Here is a 20,313-nt window from a genome sequence, read left to right as displayed (position 1 = left end):
TGTTGATTCTGCTGGACGTCCTACGACGCCCACTACAGGGCAGTCGAGGACGTGCAGCAATAAGGTGAATTTATTTAGGAGCGTGTATTACAATTTTTTTACAATGTTCACAATGGCCAACGTTTATTTATACAAATAATGAAAACAAACAAGACAACATCTATTAATAATTAATGACAACGTTTCAAACATCATAAGATGTAGGCCTACATACAACATTAAACAATAAGGCCATTAACAATAATGGGTCATCTAACAAAAAAAGTATATTTAAAAGTTATTATTGAACTTGACATGAATAATCATCTTCATGTCATGTCTATAGAATTAATTAACTTACATCAGCATGTGACATTAAAAGAGGTGAAAGTGGTAAATTAGCCTTATAAGTATGAGTTTAAATATTGTCATGAGCAGCAGAACATTTCTTCATCGGTGGAGATGTGAGGTTGGGTAGCTTTCCTGAGGTTTGGTTAAAATAGGAAATAAAAACGTTAATTCATTCGGTATTCATTCAAGGCATTGGACACAATCCAGGCAACATAATGGAAGAAACATACCAACGCTGATATCTATCCTGCTTGTTACCAGCCTAACTGGTTCTGTCACCAAGACAAGAAACAGTATTAAGTTCTCTACCCGTCGGTTTGAAACACTAGCTCAGCAGAACACATACCATAACCACCCATAACCATTTACCAAAAGGTCTACTGAAGATATCCGACACCAAAAAACCCAACGGTTGTCCCCACTGGCTAAGACTGGTCCTACTTTTCGATTTCATGCATTTAATAGAATTTGTTTGCATAATTATTTTCTTAAATCAGAGCCTCACATTATAGACCGTAGTAGGTCTACCATGGGGTGTGTTGTGTTGGGTTGGGTTGTGTTGTGTTGGTTGGTATGTGTTGGTTTTGTTGTGATTTGTTGGGTTGGGTTGTGTAGGGTTTGGTTGGGTTGTATGTTGTGTTGTGTTGGGTTGGGTTTTGTTGGGTTGTGTGTTGTTGGGTTGGGTTAGTTGGGTTGTGTTGGTTGTGTTGTGTTGTGTTGTGTTGGGTTGTGCTGTGTTGTGTCGTAAAGGAATAAGCCGCAGGAGGACTAACTGTAGATACTTAGTTTAAACAATATTTCCCCACCTAGTTCCTGAAACTCAAAATATGTCTTTCAATCACTAGAGCTGTAAAATACATAAATTGTCATGGTCTGTCGGTTTCCTTGTCTTGTTTTGGTGTGTTTCCTGTTTTACTTTGGTATCGGTCTTGTTTCTCCCCATGTCCGGTCAAGTTTCCCTCCTGTGTGATTACTGCTCCCTCCCCTAATGTGTTTCAGCTGTTACTCGTTGCGTGCCCTGTGTGTGTTTGGTATTTAAGCCCTGGTCTTTCCTTTGTTCCTTTTCGGATCATTTTAGTTGGTGGGGAGTTGTGTCCTGTGTGTTCCCGGTGTTTCCTTACCCGCGTTCCTTGCCTTTGGCGTTAATAAATGATCCTTTTATTGAACTGTATGCTATTGGGTCCTACCTGCCTACCTGCCACCCGCTAACCGTGACATAAATACAACTGCAACATTACCATGATCCAATTTTTTTTATTGACCATGTCTTTTTCAGCAACAAAAGAAACAGAGCCATGGCCTAATAGGCTTCTAGTGTGTAGTCTCCTCAGTGATGGCAGCTTTACCTCCAATTATTATAATATTGGATAATTAAAAATATTAAATATTGTAATTCAAATTACAATAAACTTGCTGGCAAACTCGCCAAATAAAACTCAGCCCTGCGGAACACTGGCATCTTAACATTAACACATAACATGTGTCCATGGGAAAACAAAAAGTGTGTGAGAATGAAAGAACGGGAGGGTGAAAAAAATAACAGATGCCTGTATGAAGAGCCCACACTCTCCCCTCCCCTCCACCTCTACCACCCCTTCCTCTCTCCCCCCTCTCCCCCCTCTCCCCCCTCTCCCCCCTCTACCCCACTCCTCCATCTTGGCAATTGTGAACTCGATCATTAACAACAAATGTTTCTCTGGATGAAATAAAAAAGCATGCGTGAGACAGAATAAGGGTGAAAAATGAAACTGCCCATACTCTCCCCTCCTCCTCCCTCTATCTCCCCTCCTCCCTCCTCCCCCCATGCTTTCTCCGTCCCCCATGTAACAATTTGTTTAGTGTGTCCTTCTCTCCTTACCCTCTCTCTCTTCACTTTACTTTTACTACTGTGGAGGGTGTGTGGCGTGTGTGTGCTGATAGCAGGTTTACAGCCTCACCTGGCCTGAGTCCGACAGATTAGACTCTGGCTGGGTGGGGCTGCACACCTGTGGTGCAATAAAGTGGACCGCCACCTCAACGCTGGCCCTCCTGAACACCAGCCCCCCTCGGAGAGCCTGAAACACCGGTGCACGACCCCCCCCCCCATCTCCTCCTGGAGCATGGGGCCTTGGACTCCTGGCTCCCCTGGCAGAGGGGCGTCTGGCCTGGGCTGCTCCAGGCTGGTGGCTCCAGTGCGGGTTTGGGCAGCCCTTCCGCGTCCCCTCCTGGTCAGAGGAGCCCCCACGTTGGGTGCCAGTGTGGCAGTTCAACTCTGCCACACGCCACCCAAGTAGGCTTTTCCTGGGGCCCCCCCACACGGGACACGGGTAGATGTTGGATTAAATATACCTCTACTTAAGGTGGCCGGTGGTATTCACCGAGCTGGCGTTACAAGCTGCCATCACAGTAGTAGCTCCCTCCTGAGTGTGTGTTGTGATAGCTGGTTTATCCTGGGGGCCATGGTTGCTCTGCACCACAGGTGTGCAGCCCCACCCAGCCAGAGTCTTATCAGTCTGACTCAGGCCAGGTGAGGCTGTAAACTATGAAGGTATTATTGTAGCAAAAGTCTTTATCACCTGTAACTGCATAGTTTGAAACACGGGTGTGCGAATGTGTTTTGCACCAACTGCGCTGCAATAATTGTAGCAAAAGAATTTTTGCACCTGTAACACAGATTTGCATACTCGTAGACCCTATTTTGTGTTTACAATGGTATACAAATTTTTTTTTTTTTACGACTACAAAGTACACATGCAAAATAAATATAGACAACTTCAAATTTACTGTGACTTCAGTGTACACATTCAAATTCTGCAGTTACAGGTGCTAAAGACTTTTGCTACAATAATACCTTCATACTAAACCGGCAGTAGGCATCCACTAGTGCAAAGAGTACTATTGAGAACGATTTCTTGTCATTGAAATACTGACAACCGGAGAGTGGTGGTGCTTGAATTGTGACGTGTTTTCTGTCAATTGCCCCGATGCAGTTTGGAAATTGTGTGTATGTGTGCGTGTAGAATTTAACTGGTTTTCTTAGTATTTTGTTTTGTGAAAGACTTAATTCATTTTGTGTGTATAATTTGTTTTACATCACTTGTTTCTCTATTTCTGTATTTATTTAGTTGTTTTTTTGTTTCTAAATTACAGAACATTTTGAACTAAATATTACACAATAACTTAGATTGCTAAAAGCAGCAAAAAAAATATTTTTCCTTTTTATTATCTTGGTTTCTGTGGTGGGAATTCCATTACACTTTTTATTGTATTATTAGCTGTGATCCAATTTGAAAAGTTCAATTCAAGTACAATTGTTACCATAATTAATAAAACACATATTCTACACATGCCTCTGTTTATTGTTGTCCTACCATTCCACAATGTACAACATGCGAGCGTCCTCAAACACAAACCGAAGCCTTTTCTTTAGTCTGTTTACTTGGTGGTGCAACTTGGACATGACAAGTTGTCATATTTATGGAGATTCTCTTGACATCCTGACAGCATTAATAATTAAAATGCTCTGACAAAAAATGAACAAATCTGCTCTTTCTATGGTTACCTGTCATAAGCTGTCAATCATTACTTTCTGCCCAATCAATTATTGAATGGCCTACCTGTCTGTATGTCGACCTACCTGTCTACCTGTCTGTCTGTCTACCTTTCTGTCTGTTTACCTAGTTGTCCGTCATCCTGTCTGTCTTTCTACCTACCTGTCTATCTCCCTACCCGTCTATCTGCCTACCCGGTAATGGTTAGGGTTGAGTGCCCTTCAATTCTTGTTCATGACTCTTCCTCCAGGGGGCAGACCTGCTGCTGAAGCTGAGTCGTTTGATATGGAGGAGTGTCCTGGATGGATGGAGGCCTGAAGGCCCTCAGTCCCTCAGGCCTGGCTGGTTCCTCCAAATGTACAACCCTAGCTAGTTTCATGACAATTCGTCGAGGCTAAAGTACTGGTCCAGTAGAAGCTCAGAGACCGCCGGTTCGATCATGCCTCAATTCAGATCCCCCCACTACCTCTACTCGAACCGTCACCCCTCCCTTCCCCTCTTCCATTACCTTAACCCCATGCTGTAACCGTGTATATCTATAGTTGAACTCACAAAGTCTATTAACTGCCACAGGCTGGTTTTACATGGTCTCTGAGAACTTTCACTAACGGCCATCATTACATAGCGGACAGGATCCAAGTTCCTAGGAGTAAGGCCGTACTGAGGGGGGCGGTCCTGGTCACTGGCGCTGTACTGCAGATACAAGCACGGAGCTGCGGTCTGCTCCGTTCTCCGTCTCCATATTGGACTCCGTTTTCATGTTCCTTGTCTTTTCCTTCTTCCACACGTACGACTCTCTCCTCTCTCCATTTCTCTTGGACCCCTTGACGTCCGACGGGATGAAACGACGGAGACGCGTCGGCTGGCAAGGGTGAGGAGGTGTCAGGGCAGTTGAGCCAATCAGCGGCCATGGGTCGTGGGTACCCCGGCTCTGGGGAGGAGCCAGGGAACAGGAACTTCCAATAGCGGTCTCCTTTGAAGAGGTAGATGGAATCTAAACAGATGGAAGGAGAGTTAAAGGCACCCAGTGCAACTTTATGTAAACATTCAATGAAAAATAAACATTCAATTTCTCGTCTTTTTACACGTAGTAAGTTTCAATAACTCCATACCATTACATATCGACATTCAAGGAGCAAAGATGAGACGTCGCTGTGTGGTGAGAACTGATAGAAAATCGTAAACAACAACAATCGCCGGTGGGGAGAAGCCATTTTTCCATTGACTGGAAGCCTGCTTTATTTATTGTAGGTTACAAAAAATAAAGAAAATGGCGGCATTGTTGTTGTTATCGATTTTCTATCAGTTCTCACCACACAACGACGTCTCATATTTGCTGCTTGAATGTCGGTATGTAATGGTATGGAGTTATTGAAACTTACTACGTGTAAAAAAGACTAGAAATTGAATGTTTATTTTTAAGCCTCGAAAGTTGCACTGGGTGCCTTTAAAGTGCCAGTTTTCCATATGTTTCGCATGTCTTCTAGGATTTTGAACATAGTATTCCATGCCATTTTGGCACACTGAATTAATATTATTGGCAAAAACAGGTTTAAACTCATCTGTTTCGACCAGTCTTTGCCAAACTCAGACCTCAGGTTCTTCTTAGGACATGTAAAAGTGGTTCATGGTATTTTGAAGTCCAAATGACGCAATGCATCTGAGAGATGCTTTTACTATAAGGCCTAGAGGACATCGAAACAGGACATAGGACAGAGGACATAGTGTCTCACCGCCCGTATCCGTGGTGATGCCGTTGACGCCCGCCTGGAGGAGGCTAGCCCAGGTGTCGTTGTCCTTCTCTGCTGGTTCCCCCATCACCCCCCACACAGGCCCTTCTTCAGAGTCCCACACCAGACCATTCAGCCCAGGGGTGGTTCCCCCGTCCCTGGTGTCCAGGCGGAGGTCTGAGAGGGGTCGAGGGTAGCCCTCCTGCAGAGACAGGTCCTGGAACAGCCAAACCCTGGAGTCTGCAGCCAGCAGAGGAGAGAATGGGATCAGAGTACGTTCTACTATGGTTTTCTGTAGAGATATTTCCTTTTGCATTAATTTAACGTATTGCTTAAAGCAAACAGACAAACAGTAAGAGTCAAACTGACTCAATCAGCCCATTGATAGTCTTTTCTCCGCATGCGTTCTGTGGCACCAGAATCTGGACGCATCCCTCATGCAAAGGGGGATAACGTGGATGAGAGGATCAACCTTTCTCCTCTTTTAATAGTTGTTTCAAACGGTGGATAGCTCTTATTATTATTCATAATTTAAAATAATAACTCAGAACAAAAGAGTTTAACAAGTGCCAGTTTATTATTCTTTTTTTGCCTTAAAAGCCATTTGTTTAAGGTTAGGGGTTAGTGGTGCCAGTAAGAGTGCTCTGTATGCACAGGCTTACCGCTGATGAACATAATGCCATGGTCCCCTTTCCTCTCCAACACGGCCTGGAGGGTGGGCAGGGGGTCAGGTAGGCCAGTCCACAGCCTCCTAATGGAGGCTCCGTGGCCGGAGACCAGACCCCCCCTGCTGACCCTCCACATGCTCTGCCCTGAAGCACAGACACCCGGCGCAGAGGGGGTTCAGAGGGGGTTCAGAGGGGGTTCAGAGGGGGTTCAGAGGGGGTTCAGAGGGGGTTCAGAGGGGGTTCAGAGGGGGGAAGGAGAAGGGCATACCACATCTTTACTCTGAGTTGAATCACAAATTTGCCCAAAAAATAATTTCAAAGGATACTTCAGATACAATCGTTCCAGAGTTGCCCTTAATTCATTTCAATAAAATAACCTATTGAAAGTTTTATTGCCACTTGACGAGCTATATATTTTGGCTAGCGATCACTATAAAAGAAGCCCAAATTGCCCAACAAATGTAGTGTGAGGAGAACATGATAAGTAATTCTCTAGAAAGTAGTGTGCAAGCTGACCTTTGAAGAAAAACGTCTCTCCTCTGAGCTTGGCTACTGCGTCGAAACTGGTGTTGCAACGATCAATGAAATCACTTGGGTAAAGATAGAAATGTACAGTAATGTTAAAGTCATAGTTAGCCTTCAAGAAGTGTGTGTATGTACCTATACACATGCCTCTCTTACTCTCACTCACTCACTCACTCACTCACTCACTCACTCACTCACTCACTCACTCACTCACTCACTCACTCACTCACTCACTCACTCACTCACTCACTCACTCACTCACTCACACAATTGGTAGCTCACATATAGGCAAAAAATATAACTTCCAGATGCCGTTCTTCTCATGATTGTTGGAGGTTTAACATTCAGGTCAAGGTTGGTGGAAAGGTGCAGGTCAGTGAGTCTCTTCGAACCATGGGGAGACTGGAGGCCAGATAACCAGGGTGGTAAACTCCTCAAAAGTATGTGAACAGGGATTAAGGTCTAAGACTTAGACTTAGAACACCATCGAGGCCTATTGTGGTACAGCACATAAAAAATCACAAGAATTACATCACACACATTTTGATTGGAGGGGGCAAAATCGAAATGGGAGGACCAGTGTCCGCTCTGGTGTTATCGATGTGTGAGGATGTTTGTGATGGGTTAAACCCTCGATGTCTGACCTGTGTGTGTGATGATAATAATGTTTGGGGGTACCCATGTCTGCCTTGTCCTCTATGGCGCAGGCGGGGGTCAGGACTGAGATGAGGTGCGTCTGTAGTCAGCAGCTCAGCTCTCTTTCCTAGGAAGCACAGGAATGGGGGACCACACACCCAAACACACACACACACACACACACACACACACACACACACACACACACACACACACACACACACACACACACACACACACACACACACACACACACACACACACACACAAAAACAGACAAACACAGATATAAACGCACGTGCACACACAGACACAACATGTGGAACATCTAAATTCAGATTACTTTGAATCGACATTCTGCGCAACCTATTTTTGTGAGTTTGTGCCTCAAACTGATGAGGTCAGTTTGTCATATACTGCATGGATAGCAGCAATCAATACACTGAGGATATGCTTCATAATCAATATGAATTCACACTTCTAAAAAGGCTTTTACTTAGGTGATTGGTCGTCCTAAATTTAATTTAATAATTTGTATGCGAAAGCATGGAGTACTGTGTGCATATATTCTACACAGGAGCAGGAGGGAAGGAGCAGTGTTGGTCATATTCAATCTATTTAAACACTCCATTCAACATGTGCCTCTTAGGCCCAATAGTGCCAGCTGGCCCAATCAGCTCTCAGAGCTTCATTACTTATAGAGCCCCTTGCATTTCTTCTTCTCCTGTTAAGTTTCAGGTGGGGAAGTAAAGCACACACATTTTAAAGCGATTTTTTAAATATAAAATCAAGTATGTTTGGTCTGCGTGTGCATGTTGCATTGCAAAAATAATGAACCAACCCCATTAATTAACCGGTGATTCAAACCTGCTAGTCACCGATACAAAATGCCAAGCAGAACCCGAGGGACATTTGAGTGCAACAGAAAGCAACACGCGCAGAGTTTGGGTTCTGCCATTAAATGATCTGTAAATGATCTTTAAATGATCTTCCAATTATCTTTAAATGCTACTGAAACTATTTGGAAAAATGGTCCAGAATATTTGCTCTGAACATAAGATTAGGTATTATTATTAGGTATTGGTTATTAGGTATGGGTATTAGTTATTGGTTATTAGGTATGGGTTATTAGTTATTGGTTATTAGGTATGGGTTATTAGTTATTGGTTATTAGGTATGGGTTATTAGTTATTGGTTATTGGTTATTAGGTATGGGTTATTAGTTATTGGTTATTAGGTATGGGTTATTAGTTATTGGTTATTAATTATTGGTTATTAGGTATGGGTTATTAGTTATTGGTTATTGGTTATTGGTATTAGTTATTGGTTAAGGGGGATAAGCCCACCCGCTCTGGGGTTGGGGTTACCCGGGTACAGGACGAGGGTGGCTCTAGGGGTGGACTAGGGGTGGACTAGGGGTGGACTAGGGGTGGCTCTAGAGGTGGCTCTAGGGGTGGCTCTAGGGGTGGACTAGGGGTGGCTCTAGAGGTGGACTAGGGGTGGACTAGGGGTGGCTCTAGAGGTGGCTCTAGGGGTGGCTCTAGGGGTGGACTAGGGGTGGCTCTAGAGGTGGCTCTAGGGGTGGCTCTAGGGGTGGCTCTAGGGGTGGCTCTAGGGGTGGCTCTAGGGGTGGACTAGGGGGGGCTCTAGGGGTGGCTCTAGGGGGGGCTCTAGGGGGGGCTCTAGGGGTGGCTCTAGGGGTGGACTACGGGTGGACTAGGGGTGGCTCTAAAGGTGGCTCTAGGGGTGGCTCTAGAGGTGGACTAGAGTCAGTCCTGAGGCGTCTCTCTCTGGCCGACCTCAGAGCCCACCGGTCTACTCACCGTAGAGGTCTGTGATGCGCTGCCGGTCGGGGGGCCCCAGGCTGTAGCCCAGGGGGTCCCCGGCGGGGCCCAGGTAGTACGGCCTCATGACGGAGCGGCGGTCAGAGGAGTGGGCCAGGCCCAGCGCGTGGCCCACCTCATGGACCAGCACGGTGAACAGGTCCGTCCCCTCCGACCCTGCACGAGGGGAAGGGGGGGGGGGGGGGGGGGGGGGCAGGGTTAGATAAGATAAGTGGATAAGGGAGGGAAAGAAGGTCATTAAGGGCATAAGGTACCGATGCTTTGTTTCTGTCGTTAATGAGCTCTTCTTATTATCAATATATTATTACTTCACCTTACTTATATTTAATTATTTTTTATATCTAAGCGCTATAAATACAATTACTTTCTAAGGCCCAATCCCATTTCTACCCCTTACCCCTTCCCCTTACCCCTCCCCCTTGTTTTGAAGCAGGAGGGGGAAGGGGTAAGGGGGAGGAATAAGGGGGAGAGGTAAGGGGAAGGGGTAAGGGGTAGAAATGGGATTGGGCCTAAATACATTTCTAAATTGATGAACACTTCCGGTTAAAGAGAGCTTCTATGATCTGGCTTGATGTTGATACTGAACCCATGCCTGCCCATCCCTGGGTCTACTTCTGCCTCCCTCCCCCACGTCTCTTCCCTGATCGTTCTGGGAGTTCCTGTCCTCAGAGGGTTAGGGGGTGTTGGTAATGTGGGACCTGTGGTTAGGGGCTGAACTAACGAGTTTGCTGGGAGAAGCTACCTGGTTTCCTGAAGGACCAGTCCTCCTCTGAGTCCAGATGCACGACGCCCGCCCTCCTGGGGTCAGAGGGGAAGAAGGCGTGGCCGACGGCACCGCCTGGCCCATCAAAAGGGTAGCCATCCCCATGGTGACCATGGAGGAAGTCCACCTGCAGGTCTGCTCCCTCGGGGCCGGCCACCTGGAGGAGGGAGGCGTGTCAAAACAAGGATGGACCAATATAAACTATCTGTGCAACCAGTCCTCAGCAAGCCAGGAGGATGTCTGCAAAACGTTGGTCACGTCGTTGTTTCCCCAAACGTACATGACTGCATTACAAACTATTCTGGGATTCGTCTGTGTATTGAGATGTTTTACTGAGACGCTTACTGGGTTGTTAGGGTTTACCAGAATTAGATGAAAACATTGACGCTTGCATATACTACAATAACTGAAATGCATTTCAATTATTAGGAGTAAATTAATAACTCCTCATTTGTATACTCTCTTTGTATTTGTATTTAGAGTTTTTCAATTTATTTGATTGTTGACATGATCATTGTTCTACATTTTCCTGGTGAATCCATTTGTGGTTTGGCTAACTTCCATATCATACCTATTCTTTTTATTTAGACAGAATCAATCATCCAAAAATATGTTAGGATGCCAAGGTTTTCAATATCTCACAGAGGCACAGATTTTGGGAAGACAGACAGACTTTAGACCAACAGACTGAAGATAGGCTGAAGACAGACTGAAGAGAGATAGACAGAAGATAGACAGCCTGAAGACAGACTGATAGCCCGAAGACAGACTGAAAGTGGCCAGACTGAAGAGAGATAGACTGAAGACAGACGGACTGAAGACTGACTGAAGACAGACAGACTGAAGAGAGATAGACAGAAGATAGACAGCCTGGAGACAGACTGAAAGCAGAAGGACTGAAGAGAGATAGACTGAAGGCAGACAGACTGAAGACAGACTGCAGACAGACTGGAGACAAACAGACAGACAGACAGACAGACAGACAGACAGACAGACAGACAGACAGACAGACAGACAGACAGACAGACAGACAGACAGAGGGCAAACTAAAGACAGTGAGACTGAAGGAAGACAGACAGACTGAAGACAGACTGAAGACACGCAGAAGAACGACAGACTGAAGGCAGACTGAAGACAGACTGCAGACCGACTGAAGACAGACTGAAGACAGGCAGAAGAACGACAGACTGAAGGCAGACTGAAGACAGACTGCAGACAGACTGCAGACCGACTGAAGACGGACAGACAGACTGAAGGCAGACTGAAGACAGACTACAGGAAGACTGACCTCATGGAACTCTAAGGAGGTTGGCTCCGCCCATACCCTCAAGGCGTAGTAAACCAGCGACCGGATGGTCTCCCGGGAGAGATCAGAGGAGAAGGGGTAGGACCGCAACCTGCCAGATAGTGAGTGTGATATTAGTGTCCATGTGTGTCCAATGTATGGCTGGTATAAGGGTCGCTGGCGTTAGGGTCTTATACGAATCCACTACGCCACCGCCGCTACATCTCAGTAGTTGAAAACATATGCTATACATTTCTTACATAGGGTGTATTTAAAGTGAGTACCTTAAATTATAGAATACAGCAGGTTGGACTTTGCTTTTGCATTTTGAAATCATCATCACTCTATTGGGATTAATGGCGAACAATTCAGCATTTTCATCCATCATCCATAGATATTTTTTAGACAATATGCAGAATCTTTTCAGTTACAAATTCAAACGATCAGCTATTTTTTTGCCAGCACGCCTCCCTAGCCTTATTATGTGCAACTGTGTTGCTTGCCTCTAGCTGTTGTCTGATTCTTGAACTCCTCATGGGAGTTCATTATGAGTATCTGTTCCTCTTGATTGAAATATACTGCTCTTGATCTATCCATTGGTAAAGGTGAGTGAATCAACGCGATAAATGGCCCATTTATGGGAACGCGCATTGAAACTAAAGCGGAAAACCTAGCTCGACAAATTGACTTAAGTAAGTGAGCTTTGTGTTACCATTTCACTCTGATTGCGAGTTTCGTATTTGTCTATCCAGTTTTTTCCAAAGAAAGCCTGGGTATGTTCAGCGCGCTTCGTAGTACCCCACATGTCTGAGTTTAGGTTGTGCTAGGTTATGTTAGGTTTTGACCATGTCTACTCAGTTTAGGTTGTGCTAGGTAAGTTAAGGTTGTGACCATGTCTACTCAGTTTAGGTTGTGCTAGGTAAGTTAAGGTTGTGACCATGTCTACTGAGTTTAGGTCCACCTCCAGTTGATGCTCCGCCGGGTCCAAGTCGAACCAGCCGTCCTCCTCTTCCTCTTCAACGAGCCCCTCCCTCCTTGGTGCTGATTGGCTGGCTGTCCAGGTGGCTCCTCCTGGTCAGGTAGAGAGCACCGTGGTGACTTCATCAAGGCAGTGGTCTCCTGGTCTGACGATGTCCAAGGTGAACAGCAGAATGCAGTCAAACAGAATTAGGTATATGGTCATTCAACCCAAAAATTATAAATGTAGGCTTAACGCTTTCCGTCTACTGAAATACACCATTTGTCCACAGAAGTTAAGAGTAAACAAACACAGAATACCGGATATGTGACTGCTCTCATTTATTAGACGAAATGATCAGGTGGTGCCTCTTGCTATGGTTAGTTTGTATAATAATCACCCAAATGTGAACCAATCATAAATAGCAATCGCAACAAAACGTAAAAGTTGCTGTTCCCATGGTGTACATTTAATGTTGGATTCCCCTATAATTGAAAAACGAATTCACATCTTTTGTGAACCAACCGAATCATTGGCCAAACAACAATGTTTTCAGTGGTGAAAAACAGCTATTGTATAAAACCATCGTGAGGGGCGTCTGTCATTCTCACCCACTACTCCAGTTTCCGTTAGGCCAGCAAACCTTTGCATGGATTTCACTGCATGAGTGACAGCTGTCCAGGCCTGTAGCTGCCCAGTGGATGGATCTGGGGGCGGGAGGTATCCGTACCTCATCAGCCAATCCTAACATCAGAGAAGAGGTTAAGCTCGAGGAACACCAGAGCTGACAATCGAAGCTGGAAGTTAAATTCAAAATGGTCAGGGACAGCTGACTGGATGGGATGCCTCAAGTATAGGCTCTGGTTCATGCATGCTGAGGAGAGTTGATCTTACCACAAGTTCACTGCTGTCGTCTTCAACTGGCGCCACAGACACGGGTGGTTTTCTTGAGGGGGAATTTTTAGGGACGGTCAAACTTGGACCACTGTTGCTTGACAGCGTTTTGGTACATTTGCAAAACAGGCACAAAATGAGAATGCTCCTAAACATCATCTCCTGTTCATGTTCAGTAGGGGGGAAACGTCCACTGTCCGCTGAGCCAACGGTTCTTCAGTAGGGGGGGAACGTCCACTGTCCGCTGAGCCAACGGTTCTTCAGTAGGGGGTACTCCCAACGTTCGTCAGTAGGGGGGAAACGTCCACTGTCCGCTGAGCCAACGGTTCTTCAGTAGGGGGGGAAACGTCCACTGTCCGCTGAGCCAACGGTTCTTCAGTAGGGGGTACTCCCAACGTTCGTCAGTAGGGGGGAAACGTCCACTGTCCGCTGAGCCAACGGTTCTTCAGTAGGGGGGGAAACGTCCACTGTCCGCTGAGCCAACGGTTCTTCAGTAGGGGGTACTCCCAACGTTCTTCAGTAGGGGGAAAAGGGGGAAATCATGGTATCACAATAAGTTAAAGTAAGCGAGTTGGCCTTGGCCTAATTCAAATGGAAGTGGTTTGACTAAAACAAAACGCAGATCATTGTCTTTGCCACGTGTTTTTATCTAGCATTGGACCTCATCCCAAAGAAGAAATAGCCTTGATTCATAGACTCAATTGTACTGCTATTTGTCCTAGGACATTGAATGTCAAACAAGAGTGATTGACATTGTCAATACTTCAGTTGAAAGCAAATATTAATTTGACAAGCCCATGGGGGGTTGGGGGTTTCATTATGGGATGGAAGGGGGCGGGATGCTGAGACAGCTGCGTCGCAGTGATGGTAATGGGGCGGCTGTTAAACTCATCTTCTAAAGAGAGAGGCGGCAATGGGAATAAGCAGGTCGTGTGTCAGGAGAAGATGCTGCACTTGTTTAAATTAAGGGGTGGGGGGGGGGGGGGGGGGGGTTGGACAAGAATCCGTCTGAAAAATAGGAATGAATGGGAGGACAGATGTAGGATGTGAATATCATTAAGCCTTGGGATTGGAGTGGCTTCTGCAAAAGGTCAGAAGGAGGAGAGTTCCCGTTTGGAACAATAAAAGAAAAGAAATCTTTTAAGAATGAATGCATGTACCTTTGTGGAAGGGGCAATTGGTACTGCCCTGTTGTTTTTAATTATATGATGTCGACCCTTTTGTATGCGATGTTGCAGCCGTCTGTAATCCTGGATGGTCAGTGTGAAACGCTTGGAGTCGTGTAAATGACCAAAATAAGCTTATAATGCTTCTAAAACAATTGCAAGTTTCACGTTTCATACATTTGATTGACAGATTTTAAGCAGCACCTACTCATGTCTTGCATTACATGATACTATTAAAATACTTTGTTGAAAAGCTCCTGGTAAATGTGGTCTATTTCATGTTCTTCCTTAGTAGCAAGTAAGGTTGACAAACAGTTTGTTAAACAAAGACACATTTTAACAAATGCAGGCTATTTGCTTACCTTGAATGTTGAATTCCTCCTTTAACATGCTCAGTAAACAGATGTCTCTTCCTCTCGGTGTGTCCTCTCTCTCCCTTCTGTACTCGACTACCCCGTTCACCCCTCCTCTTCCCCCCTGCTCACACTCGACAATGCTGCTCTCCGTCCTCCCTCCTGCCACCCCGAATCTGTGACTGTCTACATGAAAGCGCACACGCACACACACACTCACCGAACACACACACGCACACCCGCACACACACACACATACACACACACCGAACACACACACAGACACACACCCACACACACACACCGAACACAACATACACACTCACACACACTCACCAATTCTATCTACAATGAAATGGAAGACAATTTTCCATGAGATTAAGAAGATTGTGTGTGTGTGTGTGTGTGTGTGTGTGTGTGTGTGTGTGTGTGTGTGTGTGTGTGTGTGTGTGTGTGTGTGTGTGTGTGTGTGTGTGTTCGGTGTGAGTGTGTGTGTTGTTTGCATGTATCCATAGAACATCGGCATGTTGGTGCCTTCATGAGAGAGGCAGGCATATTTCCATATAATCCTCTTAACAAGAAGATTAAAAGAGAGTGGATCCCCTCTCTCTTCTGCCTTTGCTACATATTCAGTCTTTTCTGTATTGTCATGCACTTTGGGAGCTTGGAAATACATCTGGTATTTACTGCTACATGCATACACACACACACACACACACACACACACACACACACACACACACACACACACACACACACACACACACACACACACACACACACGATTATTAAAGATTGGTGAATGGTGGCCCTTTCTTTCGCTGTGACGACAGACCAGTTACTCATGGGTGCCGTGGAAAGGGTCAGAGGGTGCTCTCTGCAGAGGCACCAGGGGGGTCTGTGTCAAAGGGGTGGTCTTTGAAAAGTGTGAAAATAACTACATGTTGAGGAAAATGGGTTCTGTTTGTGTCCTTTGTTCTTATTTTAGGAAAAGGAAAAAGGAGCTTGTCTGATCCCGAACTACTGATCCCGAGACTCAGGTGTAGAGAGCGGTTTGAGAGTTCTAGAACCGACAGAAGGAGGGGCCGGGTGGGCACAGACCTGCTGTGACTATGGTGGTCCATAACATGTGGGGACATTCCTCTGGCCCCACCTCAATCTCTCTTGCCATGTTTTGGAAATAGGAATGCTATATGTGTAATACATTTCCAAGTATTTCATGCCTACCATGAACGTATGAATGTTTTCACGATGCATATCTCGTGCCTGGAATGAAGGGAAGACTACTATTAAACTGTGTGCACAAGGATTACAAAGACCACATTGTTCTGCAGGAAGTCTCTTGTTGCCAATGGCGATGTGGGAGCAGAGGAATCTAATGCGGCCAGTGACCTGTGGTCTAAGCTGTCTGTGAGCATGCAGGACACTCTACGTGCCTGTAGACTGTTATCCAGTCTACAGGCTACATCAGTGGGTCTATAGCGCCTATGGTCTATGCCAGGGGCGGCCAACCATGGCTGGTTTTTACTGCTCCACAAAGTGCGGTACGTAGTCGCGGAGAGCCTTCTCCGCCGTCGGAGACCCTATCGGAGAACCTCTCCGTAGCTCTACATGCGCATCCAATAATTACTATCGATCGAGGCAACGGAGACGGACGGAGAATGTAAGGGTTGTGATTGGTCCTCTAACAATATCATTTCCAGAGTCACTTCTCCGCCATTTTCGAAAGAGTTGGCTCTGTGACCGGTTCGAATTTTGAGAAGAGAGAATGATCTAGGCAAGGCAAGGCAAGGCAAGGCAACTTTATTTATATAGCACTTTTCATACACAAGGCAGACTCAAAGTGCTTCACATATAAACATTGTTATACAATAAAATAAAATGATAGATAAGTAAAAGAAAACATATGCAAAGAAATGAGTAAAATAGAAAGTTAAAAAGGCTTTTTAGTAAGTCAAATTTAAAGTGCATTGTATTTAAGAAAGTGAGAAAATTAAATTGAAAGTTATTTAAGATCAGATCAACAGACTCTCTGGAACCCAAGTCGGGACTACAACCCGATCTAATCGAAGAACGCCTTGCGAAAGAAGTCTGAACGAATGAAAACCTCTACGCACGTCGTTGAAGAGTAAGGAAGCCCAAATGGCAAATACTTCCGACTCTGCAAGCGTCCATCCAGAGCTAACCAAACGTTATTGAGACTGTGGCAAATTGCACTTGTAATAGTTTGTTGGTTTTAGCCATTAATATTTACATTACAGTTAAAGCATTCCATCTTTAATTATTCTTGTCTATTTGTATTTTTTGTGCATTATTTGTGTTAACTTTTGTTCTTCTTTTGCAGCTTGTTTATTTTGCACCTTGTTTACTTTCCACCTTATTTACTTTTTACCTTTATTACCTTGCGTCTTCTTTACTTTGTACCTTGTTTACTTTGCAAATTAAGGACCAATAAAACACCAAATGAGATTTCAAAAGGTTTGGACGTTTATTTAGGCCTACAGTCAGCCTATAAAATGTATTGGTTCTGCTTCAGCTGTGTTTCAATATTTATCAGCCCCTGTCTCGCAAAACAGTTTTTCTGTCGCGGACGTCATTGTTCACTGGCTGTTTCCCAAAGTGAACGACTTGCTAGCGTGGAAGCGCTTCCGCTTTTTAATTATTGCTCCATATTTTAATATTTGAATTGTTGAAATTGTTATTGGCGACAGTAGTTTGTTTAAACACCGGCTACATAGCCTATTAAAACAAATCAATCCATGCAAAATAGCCTATCATTACGTTCCAAAAATGTTTGAAAGAATTCGCACAGGTTATTTTTTTGCATTTAGATGATTTATCTGTAAAAAGCAATACGGCGCAAAATATTTCGGAAACGTTCAAATAACTTCACGCAATTTTTAAACATTCGTTTGGATTGGATGTAGGGCATATTGGATGTGTTTTATTAAAACACATCCAATACCACGGAATACCCAGCTGGAACAATTTCGCAACCAAAAACAGTGGTTACCGCCGATATAGGCCTATTACTCATAGACTAGGCCTACTGTTAGATTTAAACAGCAAAGATAGAAACATGTTAGAAGTCAAGAACAACATTTATTGCAGCAATTTAAAATTCCAAAAATACATGCGCAGCCGAAAGGTAGCCTACCGATCAAACGCCACGTCACAAGGCATACGCTTTCGAGCTGCAGTTGCTGTCTCCCTCTGATTTTAATTCAACCATCGTGGTTCAAATGTCCTCATATTGATCATTGACAGAAGACGTAGACATGAATCATGCTGAGACCAGCGGGTGTCGGATAATTTCTGCAGGCGTTTTTTGTTGCGATTGTTTGCATTAAGCACTGTAGGCGCTTCGGTGAGGCTGTGATGAAGTTCACTATTGATTGGCCGTGTCTAGACAGTAACGAACATCCCTGACCATAGTTAATCGCGCTTGTAGTCTACACTCAGACGTGAACTCATTATTGCATGCGGGTGTCTTCATTCATAAAAAAATTAAAACATTCGGGAGTAGGCCTATCATGCAATAACATTATTCTAATTATTCTAAAGAGGTCTAGACTCTTCTTTAGTGAACCAAGAAAGCCCGCGCCGTGACGACCGGGGGTTGACCCCCTGGTTTTTACACAGGAAACTTGAGATAAGAAGGTGAAATCACCGGCCTTGATGGGGAGATATTTTAACGCTTTTTAACCCCATTTTCCTACGTCTCCTCCTACGGATCCATTTCAGCACCGTGTCAGTAGACAGTTACAATCCTACGAACGTCGTGAGTGCAGTGAACGCGCCAAAGAAATTCACGAGAAGGATCGTATCGGGAAACGAGGCCCAGGCTCGAACAGAGTGACACACAATCACACACACACACGGACACACATAAATCCGTGAAGTTATTGTTTGTTTTATCAATGAATGTTTTTAAATGAAAATTGTCACCTGGAGATGCCGGGGATTGAACCCGGGGCCTCATACATGCAAAGCATGCGCTCTACCACTGAGCTACATCCCCACTATATCTACCAGGTGAAAAATCGCTAACTAAATGAGATATAAATGAATAAGTCTTTGACGTGAATAATCATGCTTTGAACGGCTGATTCCATGGATGTACGTTGCGTGTGCCGTATTTTCCCGCCGATGTGGCGAAGCTGTATGGTTATGCTGTTGACAGCTTAAATAAATGGACTATAGGCCTATAAGTTGACCAACAATTATTGAAGTTGAACACTTTGTTCACCAAATTTGACAACTGACAGACGCAATATTGTAGCCAGTCGTTTTCAGGAGGCCAGATCTCAACAACGTCACTGAGGCATTCTTTAACAAACTTCCATTAATTGTTAGGCTTTTTAACTTGTGCAATGTTCCAAGCCAGATACGATGCGGGATGCAAGCGTTACAATCTCAGAAAGCTTTGGCTTTCCATGGCTTGCCATTACGTTCAACAAAAAATATGAACTCTCCCACTCTGTTAAAAATGTCCTGTGTTCATCTTCATATTTTCGTTTTGCTGTGCATTTTTTCCCTGACATTTTCAGAGCGACCATGACACAAATTGTTCACTAAACAATATCCCAATAATGTTCGGGAAGGGTATAGGCTATTCCCTCCCTCCAAGCTGAGCGGGCAGTTTGATGTTGAGAGTCAACAACAAACGCACTTTGCGTGTGCATTTTACGTACAGAGTGAATGTATAGACGTGATCACGCGAAAATTCGTGTCAAACGCGTATTTGCGTTGTAATTCAAAATAAACTTAAGGAACATAAGTGCCGCATGAAACCAGGAGAAACCCGCACGCGTATCGGGAGACGCGGGATGACCACATGGGAGCTCATCTGGATATTATAGCCTATATTATTGATATTGTTCTATAGTCTATGTTAAGTTTGTTACAATGGATAAAGTAGCCTAAAGGTAAAGGTGCACTAAAAATATATAGACGTTAATCTTATGTGTCTGTAAAGTGTGTTGAAATAGTTGTAAATTGCTATAGATATTTATATAAAGTTAACTTAAACTTAAAATCTGCCGTTAACTAAACTTATTGCGAGACAATTAATTTGAACTTAATTAAAGTTCATGAAACAAATCCGTGAATTTATTGTTTGTTTTATCAATAAATGTTTTTTAATGAAAAATTTCACCTGGAGATGCCGGGGATTGAACCCGGGGCCTCATACATGCAAAGCATGCGCTCTACCACTGAGCTACATCCCCGCTGAAAAAATAAGAGAAAAAAACGCTTTATAAATTAAATATGAATGAATAAGGCTTTGACGGGACCAATCATTGATTGTTTCCTGCTGCTTGTCGACTGATGAATGAGACATGAATCAGTGTATTTAACTTAAAAAAATTCACTCGAGCTACAGACTTTGTAGCTTCAGATGAGCAGCAGGCTACTATGTGAAACGCTGTTCAGAATCCCAAACATCATCATCATCATCATCATCATCATCATCATCATCATCTTCGGCCACTGCCCTGTCACTCAACCAACGAGCCCGCGGAGCGGTACCATGTGACGCTTAAAAGTCGTCATGTTTCTGCACATGAACGACCCCATGCCCGTACAAGCTTTGCGCTCATGTTGCAGAACGTGCTCAGCAGCGCCCCC

At 44.5% G+C, this 20,313-nt stretch overlaps 1 protein-coding gene and 2 non-coding genes across 3 annotated transcripts; all 3 read right to left on the bottom strand.

Moving 5' to 3' along the window:
* Positions 1 to 4,342: 4,342 nt before the first annotated feature.
* mmp17b (matrix metallopeptidase 17b) lies at positions 4,343 to 14,766 on the bottom strand. Its single transcript, XM_056600666.1, has 12 exons — positions 14,692 to 14,766; positions 13,164 to 13,677; positions 12,881 to 13,013; positions 12,273 to 12,435; positions 11,315 to 11,423; positions 10,006 to 10,183; positions 9,243 to 9,419; positions 7,462 to 7,546; positions 6,775 to 6,848; positions 6,253 to 6,402; positions 5,594 to 5,830; positions 4,343 to 4,854 (listed from the first exon to the last, which is right to left on the bottom strand). The coding sequence occupies exons 2-12, from the start codon at positions 13,320 to 13,322 to the stop codon at positions 4,478 to 4,480; spliced, it is 1,842 nt and encodes a 613-aa protein (XP_056456641.1). The 5' UTR covers positions 13,323 to 13,677; positions 14,692 to 14,766; the 3' UTR covers positions 4,343 to 4,477.
* A 3,865-nt stretch (positions 14,767 to 18,631) lies between these two features.
* On the bottom strand, positions 18,632 to 18,703 carry trnaa-ugc (transfer RNA alanine (anticodon UGC)). The gene has a single exon. It is a non-coding gene; the product is annotated as a tRNA-Ala (tRNA).
* A 1,138-nt stretch (positions 18,704 to 19,841) lies between these two features.
* On the bottom strand, positions 19,842 to 19,913 carry trnaa-ugc (transfer RNA alanine (anticodon UGC)). Its single transcript has one exon. It is a non-coding gene; the product is annotated as a tRNA-Ala (tRNA).
* Positions 19,914 to 20,313: the final 400 nt, after the last annotated feature.

The sequence above is a fragment of the Gadus chalcogrammus genome, chromosome 10, assembly GCF_026213295.1.
Source record: "Gadus chalcogrammus isolate NIFS_2021 chromosome 10, NIFS_Gcha_1.0, whole genome shotgun sequence".
Taxonomy (NCBI): domain Eukaryota; kingdom Metazoa; phylum Chordata; class Actinopteri; order Gadiformes; family Gadidae; genus Gadus; species Gadus chalcogrammus.
The sequence above is the reverse complement of the archived record's forward strand: the minus strand, read 5'-3'. Positions and strand labels throughout refer to the sequence as shown.

Excerpts from the sequence above, each read along its gene's own strand:
- mmp17b (XM_056600666.1), bottom strand. The coding sequence starts at position 13,322 with ATGATGTTTAGGAGCATTCTCATTTTGTGCCTGTTTTGCAAATGTACC. Across the intron at positions 11,424-12,272 it reads CGGCGGAGCATCAACTGGAG|GTTGCGGTCCTACCCCTTCT; the intron begins GTGGACCTAAAC and ends ACTATCTGGCAG. Across the intron at positions 5,831-6,252 it reads TGGCATTATGTTCATCAGCG|ACTCCAGGGTTTGGCTGTTC; the intron begins GTAAGCCTGTGC and ends TGCTGGCTGCAG.